General features: G+C 50.3%; 1 protein-coding gene across 1 annotated transcript in view; it reads left to right on the top strand.

Moving 5' to 3' along the window:
- Positions 1–20337, top strand: part of LOC140713592 (transmembrane protein 14C-like) — a 48672-nt gene that overhangs the window by 15071 nt on the left and 13264 nt on the right. The window contains exon 2 of the mRNA XM_073023879.1: positions 18607–18708. Coding sequence (XP_072879980.1) covers positions 18607–18708 — 102 coding nt within the window. The remainder of the gene's footprint in view (positions 1–18606; positions 18709–20337) is intronic.

Here is a 20337-nt window from a genome sequence, read left to right on the forward strand (position 1 = left end):
TCAGTGAGGGAGCTCCCTTTTCCCAGTGGTGTCACTATGTCAGTGAGGGAGCTCCCCTTTCCCAGTGGTGTCACTATGTCAGTGAGGGAGCTCCCCTTTCCCAGTGGTGTCACTATGTCAGTGAGGGAGCTCCCCATTCCCAGCGGTGTCACTATGTCAGTGAGGGAGCTCCCCTTTCCCAGCAGTGTCACTATATGTCAGTGAGGGAGCTCCCCTTTCCCAGTGGTGTCACTATGTCAGTGAGGGAGCTCCCCTTTCCCAGCGGTGTCACTATGTCAGGGAGGGAGCTCCCCTTTCCCAGCGGTGTCACTATGTCAGTGAGGGAGCTCCCCTTTCCCAGCGGTGTCACTATGTCAGGGAGGGAGCTCCCCTTTCCCAGCGGTGTCACTATGTCAGGGAGGGAGCTCCCCTTTCCCAGCGGTGTCACTATGTCAGTGAGGGAGCTCCCCTTTCCCAGCGGTGTCACTATGTCAGTGAGGGAGCTCCCCTTTCCCAGCGGTGTCACTATGTCAGGGAGGGAGCTCCCCTTTCCCAGCGGTGTCACTATGTCAGGGAGGGAGCTCCCCTTTCCCAGCGGTGTCACTATGTCAGTGAGGGAGCTCCCCTTTCCCAGCGGTGTCACTATGTCAGGGAGGGAGCTCCCCTTTCCCAGCGGTGTCACTATGTCAGGGAGGGAGCTCCCCTTTCCCAGCGGTGTCACTATGTCAGTGAGGGAGCTCCCCTTTCCCAGCGGTGTCACTATGTCAGTGAGGGAGCTCCCCTTTCCCAGCGGTGTCACTATGTCAGTGAGGGAGCTCCCCTTTCCCAGCGGTGTCACTATGTCAGGGAGGGAGCTCCCCTTTCCCAGCGGTGTCACTATGTCAGTGAGGGAGCTCCCCTTTCCCAGCGGTGTCACTATGTCAGGGAGGGAGCTCCCTTTTCCCAGCGGTGTCACTATGTCAGGGAGGGAGCTCCCCATTCCCAGCGGTGTCACTATGTCAGGGAGGGAGCTCCCCTTTCCCAGCAGTGTCACTATGTCAGGGAGGGAGCTCCCCTTTCCCAGCAGTGTCACTATGTCAGGGAGGGAGCTCCCCTTTCCCAGCGGTGTCACTATGTCAGTGAGGGAGCTCCCCTTTCCCAGCGGTGTCACTAAGTCAGGGAGGAAGCTCCCCTTTCCCAGCGGTGTCACTATGTCAGTGAGGGAGCTCCCCTTTCCCAGCAGTGTCACTATGTCAGGGAGGGAGCTCCCCTTTCCCAGCGGTGTCACTATGTCAGGGAGGGAGCTCCCCTTTCCCAGCAGTGTCACTATGTCAGTGAGGGAGCTCCCCTTTCCCAGCGGTGTCACTATGTCAGGGAGGGAGCTCCCCTTTCCCAGCGGTGTCACTGTATGTCAGGGAGGGAGCTCCCCTTTCCCAGCGGTGTCACTATGTCAGGGAGGGAGCTCCCCTTTCCCAGCGGTGTCACTATGTCAGGGAGGGAGCTCCCCTTTCCCAGCGGTGTCACTATGTCAGGGAGGGAGCTCCCCTTTCCCAGCAGTGTCACTATGTCAGTGAGGGAGCTCCCCTTTCCCAGCGGTGTCACTATGTCAGGGAGGGAGCTCCCCATTCCAGGCGGTGTCACTATGTCAGGGAGGGAGCTCCCCTTTCCCAGCGGTGTCACTATGTCAGGGAGGGAGCTCCCCTTTCCCAGCGGTGTCACTATGTCAGTGAGGGAGCTCCCCTTTCCCAGCGGTGTCACTATGTCAGGGAGGGAGCTCCCCTTTCCCAGCGGTGTCACTATGTCAGTGAGGGAGCTCCCCTTTCCCAGCGGTGTCACTATGTCAGGGAGGGAGCTCCCCTTTCCCAGCGGTGTCACTATGTCAGTGAGGGAGCTCCCCTTTCCCAGCGGTGTCACTATGTCAGGGAGGGAGCTCCCCTTTCCCAGCGGTGTCACTGTATGTCAGGGAGGGAGCTCCCCTTTCCCAGCGGTGTCACTATGTCAGGGAGGGAGCTCCCCTTTCCCAGCGGTGTCACTAAGTCAGTGAGGGAGCTTCTCTTTCCCAGCGGTGTCACTATGTCAGGGAGGGAGCTCCCCTTTCCCAGCAATGTCACTATGTCAGGGAGGGAGCTCCCCTTTCCCAGCGGTGTCACTATGTCAGGGAGGGAGCTCCCCTTTCCCAGCGGTGTCACTATGTCAGTGAGGGAGCTCCCCTTTCCCAGCGGTGTCACTATGTCAGGGAGGGAGCTCCCCTTTCCCAGCGGTGTCACTATGTCAGTGAGGGAGCTCCCCTTTCCCAGCAGTGTCACTATGTCAGGGAGGGAGCTCCCCTTTCCCAGCGGTGTCACTATGTCAGGGAGGGAGCTCCCCTTTCCCAGCGGTGTCACTAAGTCAGTGAGGGAGCTTCTCTTTCCCAGCGGTGTCACTATGTCAGGGAGGGAGCTCCCCTTTCCCAGCGGTGTCACTATGTCAGTGAGGGAGCTCCCCTTTCACAGCGGTGTCACTATGTCAGGGAGGGAGCTCCCCTTTCCCAGCGGTGTCACTATGTCAGGGAGGGAGCTCCCCTTTCCCAGCGGTGTCACTGTATGTCAGTGAGGGAGCTCCCCTTTCCCAGCGGTGTCACTATGTCAGTGAGGGAGCTCCCCTTTCCCAGTGGTGTCAATATGTCAAGGAGGGAGCTCCCCTTTCCCAGCGGTGTCACTATGTCAAGGAGGGAGCTCCCCTTTCCCAGCGGTGTCACTATGTCAAGGAGGGAGCTCCCCTTTCCCAGCGGTGTCACTATGTCAAGGAGGGAGCTCCCCTTTCCCAGCGGTGTCACTATGTCAGTGAGTGAGCTCCCCTTTCCCAGCGGTGTCACTATGTCAGGGAGGGAGCTGCCCTTTCCCAGCGGTGTCACTATGTCAGGGAGGGAGCTCCCCTTTCCCAGCGGTGTCACTATGTCAAGGAGGGAGCTCCCCTTTCCCAGCGGTGTCACTATGTCAAGGAGGGAGCTCCCCTTTCCCAGCGGTGTCACTATGTCAGTGAGGGAGCTCCCCTTTCCCAGCGGTGTCACTATGTCAAGGAGGGAGCTCCCCTTTCCCAGCGGTGTCACTATGTCAAGGAGGGAGCTCCCCTTTCCCAGCGGTGTCACTATGTCAGTGAGGGAGCTCCCCTTTCCCAGCGGTGTCACTATGTCAAGGAGGGAGCTCCCCTTTCCCAGCGGTGTCACTATGTCAGTGAGGGAGCTCCCCTTTCCCAGCGGTGTCACTATGTCAGTGAGGGAGCTCCCCTTTCCCAGCGGTGTCACTATGTCAAGGAGGGAGCTCCCCTTTCCCAGCGGTGTCACTATGTCAGTGAGGGAGCTCCCCTTTCCCAGCGGTGTCACTATGTCAAGGAGGGAGCTCCCCTTTCCCAGCGGTGTCACTATGTCAAGGAGGGAGCTCCCCTTTCCCAGCGGTGTCACTATGTCAGTGAGGGAGCTCCCCTTTCCCAGCGGTGTCACTATGTCAGTGAGGGAGCTCCCCTTTCCCAGCGGTGTCACTATGTCAAGGAGGGAGCTCCCCTTTCCCAGCGGTGTCACTATGTCAGTGAGGGAGCTCCCCTTTCCCAGTGGTGTCAATATGTCAGTGAGGGAGCTCCCCTTTCCCAGCGGTGTCACTATGTCAGTGAGGGAGCTCCCCTTTCCCAGTGGTGTCAATATGTCAAGGAGGGAGCTCCCCTTTCCCGCGGTGTCACTATGTCAAGGAGGGAGCTCCCCTTTCCCAGCGGTGTCACTATGTCAGGGAGGGAGCTCCCCTTTCCCAGCGGTGTCACTATGTCAAGGAGGGAGCTCCCCTTTCCCAGCAGTGTCACTATGTCAAGGAGGGAGCTCCCCTTTCCCAGCGGTGTCACTATGTCAGGGAGGGAGCTCCCCTTTCCCAGCGGTGTCACTATGTCAGTGAGGGAGCTCCCCTTTCCCAGTGGTGTCAATATGTCAAGGAGGGAGCTCCCCTTTCCCGCGGTGTCACTATGTCAAGGAGGGAGCTCCCCTTTCCCAGCGGTGTCAATATGTCAGTGAGGGAGCTCCCCTTTCCCAGCGGTGTCAATATGTCAGTGAGGGAGCTCCCCTTTCCCAGCGGTGTCACTATGTCAGTGAGGGAGCTCCCCTTTCCCAGCGGTGTCACTATGTCAAGGAGGGAGCTCCCCTTTCCCAGCGGTGTCACTATGTCAAGGAGGGAGCTCCCCTTTCCCAGCGGTGTCACTATGTCAGTGAGGGAGCTCCCCTTTCCCAGCGGTGTCACTATGTCAAGGAGGGAGCTCCCCTTTCCCAGTGGTGTCACTATGTCAGTGAGGGAGCTCCCCTTTCCCAGTGGTGTCACTATGTCAGTGAGGGAGCTCCCCATTCCCAGCGGTGTCACTATGTCAGTGAGGGAGCTCCCCTTTCCCAGCAGTGTCACTATATGTCAGTGAGGGAGCTCCCCTTTCCCAGTGGTGTCACTATGTCAGTGAGGGAGCTCCCCTTTCCCAGCGGTGTCACTATGTCAGGGAGGGAGCTCCCCTTTCCCAGCGGTGTCACTATGTCAGTGAGGGAGCTCCCCTTTCCCAGCGGTGTCACTATGTCAGGGAGGGAGCTCCCCTTTCCCAGCGGTGTCACTATGTCAGGGAGGGAGCTCCCCTTTCCCAGCGGTGTCACTATGTCAGTGAGGGAGCTCCCCTTTCCCAGCGGTGTCACTATGTCAGTGAGGGAGCTCCCCTTTCCCAGCGGTGTCACTATGTCAGGGAGGGAGCTCCCCTTTCCCAGCGGTGTCACTATGTCAGGGAGGGAGCTCCCCTTTCCCAGCGGTGTCACTATGTCAGTGAGGGAGCTCCCCTTTCCCAGCGGTGTCACTATGTCAGGGAGGGAGCTCCCCTTTCCCAGCGGTGTCACTATGTCAGGGAGGGAGCTCCCCTTTCCCAGCGGTGTCACTATGTCAGTGAGGGAGCTCCCCTTTCCCAGCGGTGTCACTATGTCAGTGAGGGAGCTCCCCTTTCCCAGCGGTGTCACTATGTCAGTGAGGGAGCTCCCCTTTCCCAGCGGTGTCACTATGTCAGGGAGGGAGCTCCCCTTTCCCAGCGGTGTCACTATGTCAGTGAGGGAGCTCCCCTTTCCCAGCGGTGTCACTATGTCAGGGAGGGAGCTCCCTTTTCCCAGCGGTGTCACTATGTCAGGGAGGGAGCTCCCCATTCCCAGCGGTGTCACTATGTCAGGGAGGGAGCTCCCCTTTCCCAGCAGTGTCACTATGTCAGGGAGGGAGCTCCCCTTTCCCAGCAGTGTCACTATGTCAGGGAGGGAGCTCCCCTTTCCCAGCGGTGTCACTATGTCAGTGAGGGAGCTCCCCTTTCCCAGCGGTGTCACTAAGTCAGGGAGGAAGCTCCCCTTTCCCAGCGGTATCACTATGTCAGTGAGGGAGCTCCCCTTTCCCAGCAGTGTCACTATGTCAGGGAGGGAGCTCCCCTTTCCCAGCGGTGTCACTATGTCAGGGAGGGAGCTCCCCTTTCCCAGCAGTGTCACTATGTCAGTGAGGGAGCTCCCCTTTCCCAGCGGTGTCACTATGTCAGGGAGGGAGCTCCCCTTTCCCAGCGGTGTCACTGTATGTCAGGGAGGGAGCTCCCCTTTCCCAGCGGTGTCACTATGTCAGGGAGGGAGCTCCCCTTTCCCAGCGGTGTCACTATGTCAGGGAGGGAGCTCCCCTTTCCCAGCGGTGTCACTATGTCAGGGAGGGAGCTCCCCTTTCCCAGCAGTGTCACTATGTCAGTGAGGGAGCTCCCCTTTCCCAGCGGTGTCACTATGTCAGGGAGGGAGCTCCCCATTCCAGGCGGTGTCACTATGTCAGGGAGGGAGCTCCCCTTTCCCAGCGGTGTCACTATGTCAGGGAGGGAGCTCCCCTTTCCCAGCGGTGTCACTATGTCAGTGAGGGAGCTCCCCTTTCCCAGCGGTGTCACTATGTCAGGGAGGGAGCTCCCCTTTCCCAGCGGTGTCACTATGTCAGTGAGGGAGCTCCCCTTTCCCAGCGGTGTCACTATGTCAGGGAGGGAGCTCCCCTTTCCCAGCGGTGTCACTATGTCAGTGAGGGAGCTCCCCTTTCCCAGCGGTGTCACTATGTCAGGGAGGGAGCTCCCCTTTCCCAGCGGTGTCACTGTATGTCAGGGAGGGAGCTCCCCTTTCCCAGCGGTGTCACTATGTCAGGGAGGGAGCTCCCCTTTCCCAGCGGTGTCACTAAGTCAGTGAGGGAGCTTCTCTTTCCCAGCGGTGTCACTATGTCAGGGAGGGAGCTCCCCTTTCCCAGCAATGTCACTATGTCAGGGAGGGAGCTCCCCTTTCCCAGCGGTGTCACTATGTCAGGGAGGGAGCTCCCCTTTCCCAGCGGTGTCACTATGTCAGTGAGGGAGCTCCCCTTTCCCAGCGGTGTCACTATGTCAGGGAGGGAGCTCCCCTTTCCCAGCGGTGTCACTATGTCAGTGAGGGAGCTCCCCTTTCCCAGCGGTGTCACTATGTCAGGGAGGGAGCTCCCCTTTCCCAGCGGTGTCACTATGTCAGGGAGGGAGCTCCCCTTTCCCAGCGGTGTCACTAAGTCAGTGAGGGAGCTTCTCTTTCCCAGCGGTGTCACTATGTCAGGGAGGGAGCTCCCCTTTCCCAGCGGTGTCACTATGTCAGTGAGGGAGCTCCCCTTTCACAGCGGTGTCACTATGTCAGGGAGGGAGCTCCCCTTTCCCAGCGGTGTCACTATGTCAGGGAGGGAGCTCCCCTTTCCCAGCGGTGTCACTGTATGTCAGTGAGGGAGCTCCCCTTTCCCAGCGGTGTCACTATGTCAGTGAGGGAGCTCCCCTTTCCCAGTGGTGTCAATATGTCAAGGAGGGAGCTCCCCTTTCCCAGCGGTGTCACTATGTCAAGGAGGGAGCTCCCCTTTCCCAGCGGTGTCACTATGTCAAGGAGGGAGCTCCCCTTTCCCAGCGGTGTCACTATGTCAAGGAGGGAGCTCCCCTTTCCCAGCGGTGTCACTATGTCAGTGAGTGAGCTCCCCTTTCCCAGCGGTGTCACTATGTCAGGGAGGGAGCTGCCCTTTCCCAGCGGTGTCACTATGTCAGGGAGGGAGCTCCCCTTTCCCAGCGGTGTCACTATGTCAAGGAGGGAGCTCCCCTTTCCCAGCGGTGTCACTATGTCAAGGAGGGAGCTCCCCTTTCCCAGCGGTGTCACTATGTCAGTGAGGGAGCTCCCCTTTCCCAGCGGTGTCACTATGTCAAGGAGGGAGCTCCCCTTTCCCAGCGGTGTCACTATGTCAAGGAGGGAGCTCCCCTTTCCCAGCGGTGTCACTATGTCAGTGAGGGAGCTCCCCTTTCCCAGCGGTGTCACTATGTCAAGGAGGGAGCTCCCCTTTCCCAGCGGTGTCACTATGTCAGTGAGGGAGCTCCCCTTTCCCAGCGGTGTCACTATGTCAGTGAGGGAGCTCCCCTTTCCCAGCGGTGTCACTATGTCAAGGAGGGAGCTCCCCTTTCCCAGCGGTGTCACTATGTCAGTGAGGGAGCTCCCCTTTCCCAGCGGTGTCACTATGTCAAGGAGGGAGCTCCCCTTTCCCAGCGGTGTCACTATGTCAAGGAGGGAGCTCCCCTTTCCCAGCGGTGTCACTATGTCAGTGAGGGAGCTCCCCTTTCCCAGCGGTGTCACTATGTCAGTGAGGGAGCTCCCCTTTCCCAGCGGTGTCACTATGTCAAGGAGGGAGCTCCCCTTTCCCAGCGGTGTCACTATGTCAGTGAGGGAGCTCCCCTTTCCCAGTGGTGTCAATATGTCAGTGAGGGAGCTCCCCTTTCCCAGCGGTGTCACTATGTCAGTGAGGGAGCTCCCCTTTCCCAGTGGTGTCAATATGTCAAGGAGGGAGCTCCCCTTTCCCGCGGTGTCACTATGTCAAGGAGGGAGCTCCCCTTTCCCAGCGGTGTCACTATGTCAGGGAGGGAGCTCCCCTTTCCCAGCGGTGTCACTATGTCAAGGAGGGAGCTCCCCTTTCCCAGCAGTGTCACTATGTCAAGGAGGGAGCTCCCCTTTCCCAGCGGTGTCACTATGTCAGGGAGGGAGCTCCCCTTTCCCAGCGGTGTCACTATGTCAGTGAGGGAGCTCCCCTTTCCCAGTGGTGTCAATATGTCAAGGAGGGAGCTCCCCTTTCCCGCGGTGTCACTATGTCAAGGAGGGAGCTCCCCTTTCCCAGCGGTGTCAATATGTCAGTGAGGGAGCTCCCCTTTCCCACCGGTGTCAATATGTCAGTGAGGGAGCTCCCCTTTCCCAGCGGTGTCACTATGTCAGTGAGGGAGCTCCCCTTTCCCAGCGGTGTCACTATGTCAAGGAGGGAGCTCCCCTTTCCCAGCGGTGTCACTATGTCAAGGAGGGAGCTCCCCTTTCCCAGCGGTGTCACTATGTCAGTGAGGGAGCTCCCCTTTCCCAGCGGTGTCACTATGTCAAGGAGGGAGCTCCCCTTTCCCAGCGGTGTCACTATGTCAAGGAGGGAGCTCCCCTTTCCCAGCGGTGTCACTATGTCAAGGAGGGAGCTCCCCTTTCCCAGCGGTGTCACTATGTCAGTGAGTGAGCTCCCCTTTCCCAGCGGTGTCACTATGTCAAGGAGGGAGCTCCCCTTTCCCAGCGGTGTCACTAAGTCAGGGAGGGAGCTCCCCTTTCCCAGCGGTGTCACTATGTCAGTGAGGGAGCTCCCCTTTCCCAGCGGTGTCACTATGTCAGGGAGGGAGCTCCCCTTTCCCAGCGGTGTCACTATGTCAGTGAGGGAGCTCCCCTTTCCCAGCGGTGTCACTATGTCAAGGAGGGAGCTCCCCTTTCCCAGCGGTGTCACTATGTCAAGGAGGGAGCTCCCCTTTCCCAGCGGTGTCACTATGTCAAGGAGGGAGCTCCCCTTTCCCAGCGGTGTCACTATGTCAGTGAGTGAGCTCCCCTTTCCCAGCGGTGTCACTATGTCAAGGAGGGAGCTCCCCTTTCCCAGCGGTGTCACTAAGTCAGGGAGGGAGCTCCCCTTTCCCAGCGGTGTCACTATGTCAGTGAGGGAGCTCCCCTTTCCCAGCGGTGTCACTATGTCAGTGAGTGAGCTCCCCTTTCCCAGCGGTGTCACTATGTCAGGGAGGGAGCTCCCCTTTCCCAGCGGTGTCACTATGTCAAGGAGGGAGCTCCCCTTTCCCAGCGGTGTCACTATGTCAGGGAGGGAGCTCCCCATTCCCAGCGGTGTCACTATGTCAGTGAGTGAGCTCCCCTTTCCCAGCGGTGTCACTATGTCAGTGAGTGAGCTCCCCTTTCCCAGCGGTGTCACTGTATGTCAGGGAGGGAGCTCCCCTTTCCCAGCGGTGTCACTGTATGTCAGGGAGGGAGCTCCCCTTTCCCAGCGGTGTCACTGTATGTCAGGGAGGGAGCTCCCCTTTCCCAGCAGTGTCACTATGTCAGGGAGGGAGCTCCCCTTTCCCAGCGGTGTCACTATGTCAGTGAGGGAGCTCCCCTTTCCCAGCGGTGTCACTATGTCAGTGAGGGAGCTCCCCTTTCCCAGCAGTGTCACTATGTCAGGGAGGGAGCTCCCCTTTCCCAGCGGTGTCACTATGTCAGTGAGGGAGCTCCCCTTTCCCAGCGGTGTCACTGTATGTCAGGGAGGGAGCTCCCCTTTCCCAGCGGTGTCACTGTATGTCAGGGAGGGAGCTCCCCTTTCCCAGCGGTGTCACTATGTCAGTGAGTGAGCTCCCCTTTCCCAGCGGTGTCACTGTATGTCAGGGAGGGAGCTCCCCTTTCCCAGCGGTGTCACTGTATGTCAGGGAGGGAGCTCCTCTCTCCCTGCTGTGTCACTATGTCAGTGAGTGAGCTCCCCTTTCCCAGCGGTGTCACTGTATGTCAGGGAGGGAGCTCCTCTCTCCCTGCTGTGTCACTATGTCAGTGAGTGAGCTCCCCTTTCCCAGCGGTGTCACTGTATGTCAGGGAGGGAGCTCCCCTTTCCCTGCAGTGTCGCTGTATGTCAAGGAGGGAGCTCCCCTTTCCCAGCTGTGTCACTGTATATCAGGGAGGGAGCTCCCCTTTCCCAGCTAACCATGCATCATTGAGTGAGCACCTGTCTCCCCACTGTGTCAGTGAGGGAACTTCCCTCTCCCAATCTCGTATCCAGCATCAGAGAATGAGAGAGCTCCCCTCTCCTCACTGTTCTTGCATTCGTGACTTCCCACAGTCTCACTATGTCAGTGAGGGAAATTCCCTCTTCCTGCTGTCCTTGCATCAATGAGGGGGCACCTCTCTCCCCACTGTGTCAGTGACGGTGCTCCCTTCTCCCCACTGTGTCGCAGCATTAGGGAGTGAGGGAGCACCCTTCTCCCCACTGTGTCCCAGCATCAGGGAGTGAGGGAGCACCTCTCTCCTCACTATGTGTCTGTTCCAGCATGGAGTTAACTGTCCTTATCCTAGTCCCATGTCCTTCTGTGGTGAAGTGAGGAAGCTCCAACTGTGTGTGAATGAGCCTTCTTCCAGTCTGCCTCTTTTTTTGTGTAACGTGACTTATTCTTTGTAAACACGAGAGATTGAGTGTGTGTTACTTCATTCTTCATTCTCACTTTCAGTTAAAAGGTTTATTGGAAGAAATTGTTCAAATTGTCTTTTTAACTTTTGCTTCTTTATCGTATATTAACCATTGATAAGGTATTGCATTGTATGATTCAGATTGACTAATGGCTCCTGAGTCTTGAGTTGTTACCATTGATTTGGTGTTGGATGTGTGTTTTTGCCTGTTGTAAAGCTGTTTTTTGTCTCTTGTATAAAAGCATTAAAAAATTTATTTTCAGTTTGCAAGCAGCATTTTGATGACTGACTTTAACTTACACAGGGTTATACAAGAGTTACTGCTAAGTACTGTTTTCTGATGTCAATCAAAACAAACTATTGCTAACTCAGTACAGAAATTTGCAGTTCCAATGCTGACGTAAAGATAAAGGTCTATGCTGATTGCTTTGATAACAGGATGAAGAGCCCGCTTCACCACCACCTATTTGCAGATGTCTGACAACAACAATTTAAATAAAATAATCCTTAGAATAAATTAATCATGAAATAAATCGGTTTAGATTTTAAGGACACCAATATAAATTCATGATGTGCATTAGATTTCCACAATGTACAAAAACTAAATAATGATAGAGATCTAGAAGTAAGAAGGGGGCATGAGAAGGCCTTGGCAAGTAGGGTAAAGGAAAACCCCAAGGCATTCTTCAATTATGTGAAGAACAAAAGGATGACAGGAGTGAAGGTAGGACCGATTAGAGATAAAAGTGGGAAGATGTGCCTGGAGGAAGTGAGCGAGGTCCTCAATGAATACTTCTCTTCGGTATTCACCAATGAGAGGGAACTTGATGATGATGAGGACAATGTGAGTGAGGTTGATGTTCTGGACCATGTTGATATTAAGGGAGAGGAGGTGTTGAAGTTGTTAAAATACATTAGGATGGATAAGTCCCCGGGGCCTGATGGAATATTCCCCAGGCTGCTCCACGAGGCAAGGGAAGAGATTGCTGAGCCTCTGGCTAGGATCTTTATGTCCTCGTTGTCCACGGGAATGGTACCAGAGGATTGGAGGAAGGCAAATGTTGTCCCCTTGTTCAAAAAAAGGTAGTAGGGATAGACCAGTGAGCCTTACATCTGTGGTGGGAAAGCTGTTGGAAAAGATTCTTGGAAGATAGGATCTTTGGGCATTTAGAGAATCATGGTCTGATCGGGGATAGTCAGCATGGCTTTGTGAAGGGCAGATCGTGCCTAACAAGCCTGATAGAGTTTTTTGAGGAGGTGACCAGGCATATAGATGAGGGTAGTGCTGTGGATGTGATCTACATGGATTTTAGTAAGGCATTTGACAAAGTTCCACATGGTAGGCTTATTCAGAAAGTCAGAAGGCATGGGATCCAGGGAAGTTTGGCCAGGTGGATTCAGAATTGGCTTGCTTGCAGAAAGCAGAGGGTCGTGGTGGAGGGAGTACCTTCAGATTGGAGGGTTGTGACTAGTGGTGTCCCACAAAGATCTGTTCTGGGACTTCTACTTTTTGTGATTTTTATTAATGACCTGGGTAGAAGGGTGGGTTGGCAAGTTTGCAGATGACACAAAGGTTGGTGGTGTTGTAGATAGTGTTGAGGATTGTATTAGATTGCAGAGAGACATTGATAGGATGCAGAAGTGGGCTGAGAAGTGGCAGATGGAGTTCAACCCGGAGAAGTGTGAGGTGGTACACTTTGGAAGGACAAACTCCAAGGCAGAGTACAAAGTACAAAGGCAGGATACATGGTATTGTGGAGGAGCAGAGGGATCTGAGGGTATATGTCCACAGATCCCTGAAAGTTGCCTCACAGGTAGATAGGGTAGTTAAGAAAGCTTAAGGGGTGTTAGCTTTTATAAGTCGAGGGATAGAGTTTAAGAGACATGATGTAATGATGCAGCTCTATAAAACTCTAGTTAGGCCACACTTGGAGTACTGTGTCCAGTTTTGGTCGCCTCACTATAGGAAGGATGTGGAAGCATTGGAAAGGCTACAGTGGAAATTTACCAAGATGCTGCCTGGTTTGGAGAGTATGGATTATGATCAGAGATTAAGACAGCTAGGGCTTTACTCTTTGGAGAGAAAGAGGATGAGAGGAGACATGATAGAGGTGTACAAGATATTAAGAGGAATAGACAGAGTGGACAGCCAGTGCCTCTTCCCCAGGGCACCACTGCTTAGTACAAGAGGACATGGCTTTAAGGTAAGGGGAGGGAAGTTCAAGGGGGATATTAGAGGAAGGTTTTTCGCTCAGAGAGTTGTTGGTGCGTGGAATGCACTGCCTGAGTCAGTGGTGGAGGCAGATACACTAGTGAAGTTTAAGAGACTACTAGACAGGTATATGGAGGAATTTAAGGTGGGGGGTTATATGGGAGGCAGGGTTTGAGGGTCGGCACAACATTGTGAGCTGAAGGGCCTATAATGTGCTGTACTATTTTATGTTCTATGTTCTAAAAGGCGAGTAGGAAGGAGCATAAGAATGAAATTAGGAAAGCCAGAAGGGGCCAAGAGAAGGCCTTGACGAGCAGGATTGAAGAAAACCCCAAGGCATTCTACAAGTATATGAAGAGCAAGAGGATAAGACATGAGAGAATAGGACCAATCAAGTGTGACAGTAGAAAAGTGTGTATGGAACTAGAGGAGATAGCGGAGATACTTAATGAATACTTTGCTTCAGTATTCACTACGGAAAAGAATCTTGCAATTGCAAGGATGACTTACACCAGATTGAAAGGCTTGAGCATGTAGACATTAAAAAAGAGGATGTGCTGGAACTTTTGGAAAGCATCAAGTTCGATAAGTCTCCGGGACCGGATGAGATGTACCCCAGGCTACTGTGGGAAGCAAGGGAGGAGATTGCTGAGCCTTTGGCAATGATCTTTGTATCATCAATGGGGATGGAGAGGTTGCAGATGTTGTTCCCTTATACAAGAAAGGGAGTGGAGATAGCTCAGGAAATTATAGTGAGTCTTACTTCAGTGGTTGGTAAGATGATGGCGAAGCTCCTGAGAGGCAGGACTTATGAACATTTGGAGAGGCATAATATGATCAGGAATAGTCAGCATGGTTTTGTCAAAGGCAGGTCATGCCTTATGAGCCTGATTGAATTTTTTGAGGATGTGACTAAACACATTGATGAAGATAGAGCAGTAGATGTAGTGTATATGGATTTCAGCAAGACATTTGACAAGGTACCCCATACAAGCCTTACTGAGAAAGCAAGGAGGCATGGGACCTTGCTTTGTGGATTAGAATTGGCTTGCTCACAGAAGGCAAAGAGTTCTGGGACCCCTTGTGATTTTTATAAATGACTTGGATGAGTCAGTAAATATTTTCTGATGACACAAAATTTGGAGGTGTTGTGGATCATGTGGAGGGCTGTCAGAGGTTACAGCGGGACATCAATAAGATGCAAAACTGGGCTGAGAAGTAGTAGATGGAGTTCAACCCAGATAAGTGTGAGATGGTTTATTTTGCCAGGTCAACCATGATGGCAGAATACAGTGGCATGCAGAAGTTTGGGCACCCTTGGTCAAAGTTTCTGTTGAATAGCTAAGCGAGTAAAAGATGATCTGATTTCCAGAAGGCATAAATTTAAAGATGACACATTTCTTTAATATTTTAAGCAAGATTACTTTTTTATTTCCATCTTTTACAGTTTCAGAATAACAAAAAAGGAAAAGGGCCTGAAACAAAAGTTTGTGCACCCTGCATGGTCAGTACTTAGTAACACCCACTTTGGCAAGTATCACAGCTTGTAAATACTTTCTGTAGCCAGCTAAGAGTCTTTTAATTTTTGTTTGGAGGATTTTTGTCCATTCTTTCTTGAAAAAGTCTTCTAGTTCTGTGATATTCTTGGGCTGTCTTCCATGCACTGCTCTTTTGAGGTCTATCCACAGATTTTTGATGATGTTTAGGTCCGGGGACTGTGAGGGCCATGGCAGAACCTACAGCTTGCGCCTCTTGAGGTAGTCTATTGTGGATTTTGAGGTGTATTTAGGATCATTATCCTGTTGTAGAAGCCATCTTCTTTTCATCTTCAGCTTTTTTTTTACAGACGGTGTGATGTTCGCTTCCAGAATTTGCTGGTATTTAATTGAATTCATTCTTCCTTCTACCAGTGAAATGCTCCCCGTGCCACTGGCTGCAACACAAGCTCAAAGCATGATCGATCCACCCCCGTGCTTAACAGCAGGAGAGGTTTTTTTCATGAAATTCTGCACCCTATTTTCTCCAAGCATACCTTTGCTCATTGCAGCCAAAAAGTTCTATTTTAACTTCATCAGTCCACAGGACTTGTTTCCAAAATGCATCAGGCTTGTTTAGATGTTCCTTTTCAAACCTCTGACACTGAATTTTGTGGTGAGGACGCAGGAAAGGTTTTCTTCTGATGACTCTTCCATGAAGGTCTTATTTGTGCAGGAGTTGCTGCGCAGTAGAACAGTGCACCACCACTCCAGAGTCTGATAAATCTTCCTGAAGGTCTTTTGCAGTCAACCAGCTTTTTGATTTGCCTTTCTAGCAATCCTACAAGCAATTCTCTTGGAAAGTTTTCTTGGTCTTCCAGACCTCAACTTGACCTCCACTGTTCCTGTTAACTGCCATTTCTTAATTACATTGCAAATTGAGGAAACAGCTAGCTGAAAACGCTTTGCTATCTTCTTATAACCTTCACGAGGAAATCTGCAGATGCTGGAAATTCAAACAACAACACACACAAAATGCTGGTGGAACACAGCAGGCCAGGCAGCATCTATAGGGAGAAGCGCTGTCGACATTTTGGGCAGAGAAACGTTGACAGCGCTTCTTCCTATAGATGCTGCCTGGCCTGCTGTGTTCCACCAACATTTTGTGTGTGTTGTTGTTCTTATAACCTTCTCCTGCTTTGTGGGCATCATTTATTTTAATTTACAGAGTGCTAGGCAGCTGCTTAGAGGAGCCCATAGCTGCTGATTATTGGGACAAGGTTTGAGGAGTCAGGGTATTTATAAAGCTTTTGCATGGTGCTCCTTTCCTTTTTTTCCACTCTAAAATAGTACAAAACAAAACTGATACACTAATTTTGCTTAAAATGTTGAAAATAATGTTTCATCTTTAACTTTATGACTTTTGGAGATCAGTTCATCTTCTACTCACTTAACTATTCACAGTAACAGAAATTTTGACCGGGATGCCCAAACTTTTGCATGCCACTGTATAGTATTAATGGTAAGACTCTTGCCAGTGTGAGGGATCAGAGGGATCTTGGTGTTCGAGTCCATAGGATACTCAAAGCTGCTGTGCAGGTTGACTCTGTGGTTAAAAAGGCGTATGGTGCATTGGCCTTTGTCAATCGTGGAATTGCATTTAGGAGCTGAGAGGTAATGTTGCAGCTATATAGGACCCTGGTCAAACCCCACTTGGAGTACTGTGCTCAGTTCTGGTCACCTCACTGCAAGAAGGATGTGGAAACTATAGAAAGGGTGCAGAGGAGGTTTACGAGGATGTTGCCTGAATTGGGGAGCATGCCTTTTGAGAATAGGTTGAGTGAACACGGCCTTTTCTCCTTGGAATGACAGAGGATGAGAGGTGACCTGATAGAAGTGTATAAGATGATGAGAGGCATTGATCGTGTGGATAGTCAGAGGCTTTTTTCCAAGGCTGAAGTGGCTAACACGAGAGGGCACAGTTTTAAGGTGCTTGGAAGTAGTACAGAGAGATGTCAGGGGTAAGTTTTTTACACAGAGAGTGGTGAGTGCGTGGAATGGGCTGCTGGTAATGATGGTGGAGATAGATACGATAGGTCTTTTTAAAGAGACGCCTGGATAGGTACATGGAGCTTAGAAAAATAGAGGGCTGTGAGTAACCCTAGGCAATTTTGAAATTAAGTATACGTTGGCATAGCATTGTGGCCCTAAGGGCCTGTATTGTGCTGTAGGTTTTCTATGTTTCTATATTTCTACTGCAAAGATCCACTTGGTTTAGTTTTACAATCGGAGTTTATTGCTACAGGAATGTCTTAATGGTGGTTTTAATTTTGGCAATTTTTTAATGGTTATCTGGTCATTGTAAACAAGGAAGGCTCCAGCTCATTTTTGGTAAGCTTAGCAGTAGGAGGATTTGGCAAGTCATGGGGTGGTAGGGTATAAAGTGGCCGTCGCAGCAACAACCTTGCACTTAAAGTCAGTGAGACCAAAAAGCTAATTCTGGACTTCAGGAAGGGTAAAACGAGGGAACATGGACCAATCCTCAACAAGACAATAGACAGTAGGTGCAGGAGTAGGCCATTTGGCCCTTCTAGCCAGCACCGCCATTCACTGTGATCATGGCTGATCATACACAATCAGTACCCCGTTCCTGCCCTCTCCCCATATCCCTTGACCCCGTTATCTATAAGAGCTCTATCTAACTCTCTCTTGAATGCATCCAGAGACTTGCCCTCCACTGCCTTCTGGGGCAGAGCATTCCACATATCCACCACTCTCTGGGTGAAAAAGTTTTTCCGCATCTCTGTTCTGAATGGCTTACCCCTTATTCTTAAACTGTGGTCTCTAGTTCTGGACTCACCCATCAGCGGGAACATGCTTCCTGCCTCCAGCGTGTCCAATCCCTTAATAATCTTATATGTTTCAATCAGATCCCCTCTCATCCTTCTAAATTCCAGTGTATACAAGCCCAATTGCTCCAATCTTTCAACATGTCAAGTGGATCCCCTGTCCCAGATAATATTGTGGAGCTTGAATGTTGGAGCTGTATTCATCCAGGCAAGCAAAAAATATATCATCATATTCCTGACTTGTGCCTTGTACATGGTGGAAAAATCTTGCTGTTAAGTCGCTTGCTGCAGGATACCCTGTCTCTTATTGTCATAGGCTTCTGGTAGGTGTTTCACTTCAGTGATGAATATCAGGAAGTTCATATTGGGCACTTGATGGCAAAGTCACTGAACTTCTAAATAGAGTGGCACTTATTGAAGTTGTCATCTCTTTATACTGCTTTATCCTTGTATTGCAAAGCTTCATCTACTGGAAAAATATAAGTAGCTCTCCACCACCCTTGTCTAACTTGTCCTGACGAAGCGTCTCGGCCCGAAACGTTGACTGCTCATTTCAACGGATGCTGCCCGATCTGCTGAGTTCAAAAAGCTTGTTTGTACGTGTTGATTTGACCACAGCATCTGCAGTGTACTTTGTGTTTAGTACTTGAACCACTAGGCATATGAACTCCAATCTGGAGTCTCTGAGGCTCTCCTTAAGATTGGTCAGCTCTTGTCGATGGCATGATAAAGTCATTGGGAGATGAACCTGCAAATTGGCCATTTTTTCTTGGTGTGACAGTGAGAAGTCATTGGGAACCATAACAATAACTCTCGAGGTTTAACATGTGTCTAAATACATTGATCAGAAAGGGTTCTGCCAAATGTGGACTCTACAGATCAGTGCTCAGTTCTATGTTGAAACATCAGGTATAAACACATACACCAACTGGAGTACTCTTGTAAGACCACGTGTATATAAAGGTGCAATCCATGAAAGGATTTTTGATTAGCTGTGGCATTCATTAGCCTGTGGAGCTGAAGGATGGATGAGATTTTTGTCAGTCATGGTAATTGTCGTGTTTGTATTTCTCATAGTTCAGGTATTGGTGAAAGGAACTTGGGAGCATTTGTTCCAGTCATCATTTATCTGTGAGAACCCTGCCTGTCACAAAACACTCAGTAATTGTCAAGAAATGCATGTGTAGAGCTGCCAAAATGTGTACTGAGGCTTGGGTACTCCCTGAGGTGGTGTGAGTAAAAGGTAGTGTGATAGAACAAAGTTGGCTCTGCAGAATTAATGGAGCTGAAGCAGCACACAGGCCTACTTTTTCCAGTTTGGTTAGATAATTGAACTGCTTCCTGCACTGTGTCCATCACCAGATTATAATGTAGTTTATTTTTTTGGCTTTACCCAAACAGTACTTCTGGGATCCAGCTTCTTTCATGTCCACTCTATTTTAGAAAGTATCACCTTGTATTTGAATGAAGTGTTATGTTCAGAACATTGCAGAGGGCTGCTAAAGTGTATTTCCTGTTCTATAAATACAACACAGTAATGTTACCATAACAAAGAATAACAAATTGTTTATTTTGCATCAGGGAGCGTGCCTTCCTTAGCAGCTGGCCTGCTGTTTGGGAGTGTAGCAGGGATCGGTGCTTATCAGATCACCCAAAACCCCAAAAACATATGGCTGTCTCTGAGTGAGTATTTGGACTGTGTCTCTTGTGATGTTATTTGTATACTGGGATTTTTTTTTTATTAAAGACCCTTTTTTTCTGGTATTCACAGCTTCAATGTATTTTCATTGTATATAATTGTAATCCACAACATACTTTAAAATATTTGCCTGCTTTTTATAGTGCCAGTCTTTCTGCAGTTGGTTGTACTATCATTTGCTCTTGAAGTGGTCTTAACTTGCTCTTAAACCAAGGCTGTAACCCTCAAAAACCAGATACTTCGTATCTTATTTGCTGATTTATTGTGTTTCAATGTGTTGGACTTCGGTGTCTGCAGATGGCTGTTTTCTCATTGGTGAATAGATGTTTAGTCAGAGCAAGATCTGTTACATGGTGTAGGAAGCGGACTGCAAGTTCGTGCTATCAAGCACCCACCCAGTCCTATCTAATCACATGTTGTGGTATTTGCAGCTTAACGGGAATATGGGTTTAAATTTCAGTAAGAGCAATTGTGATTTAAACTTGGAGGAATAATTATGGTCAAATTCTTGGTTCTTTGCTGCTGGACGTAGATTTTCTGGACAATTGAATGTCATTATACCTTTTAATTCATGGATTTTAGATGCTGCACAGTAGTGTAGTAAATTTTCCAGTGAATTTGCTTTTTATATGGTTATTTTATATGAATTTTATATGGTTATATGGTTAAAACAGGGTTGTGGTGCATTAGAGGGAGGATCTGGTGTGTTTAGAGAAATCACAGGAAATGAGGTGATAATGAGTTTAGAGAGAGCTCAGGAAGTGGGGCCCCAGTGAGTTTATATGGGAGCATGGAAGCATGCATTTAAAGGAATTGTGGGAACTAGTGTTTGTTGGATCTCTTATTTATTTTCTGATCCTTGGGGTTCTTCCAGAAGTCAGGAATGACAAGTAGTCTCAATTCTAACAATTGTTTATTCTAGAGTACAAGCAAACATAAAAATACTAAGCAAATTAAACAAAGAGCTGAGAAAGAATGCTAAGAGGTAAATGAACAACGAAGAATGTGAAGGCATAAAGAATAAAGATGGTGACTGAAACATCCATCACTTTTATAACAAGTTAAGGAAAATTCCTTAGATTGGAATAAACTAGTTAATAGGCAACATAATTAAAACAATTACATCATGTGGCTAATGTGCTAATACATAGTCAATGGAAAATGAGAAAGGTGATAAAACGATTAATTTAGATGTATACCACTTTCTGCCGGTGAATGAGGATGAACCACCACATACTGTGAAAAATACATGAGTTTGTTAAAAAGTACAAATCTTGTATATTAAAAAGTATTATTTAGAAAAAACAGTGGTTTCTAACAGGTCCCAGATAATTTAAAGGCAGGATGGTAGAGGTAAACTTGGTAAGTTGCAAAGGAGCATGGGAACAAGAACCATGTGAGCCAGATGACATACCGTCAGGATTTAAGGACAAAAGGATGGAAATTTTCACTGTTTATTCTTCCAATCATTACACTGTTGGTATTGATACTGTACCCTGTATTATAGTGTCAATCACAGATAAATTTAAAATTTATCAGGAATTAAACTAACGCAGAATGTGAGGAGGGAAATGGTTTCTCAGCTGTTTGTATTTGAAACATAGAGCAGCAAA

This window comes from Hemitrygon akajei, chromosome 20, assembly GCF_048418815.1.
Source record: "Hemitrygon akajei chromosome 20, sHemAka1.3, whole genome shotgun sequence".
Lineage (NCBI taxonomy): Eukaryota > Metazoa > Chordata > Chondrichthyes > Myliobatiformes > Dasyatidae > Hemitrygon > Hemitrygon akajei.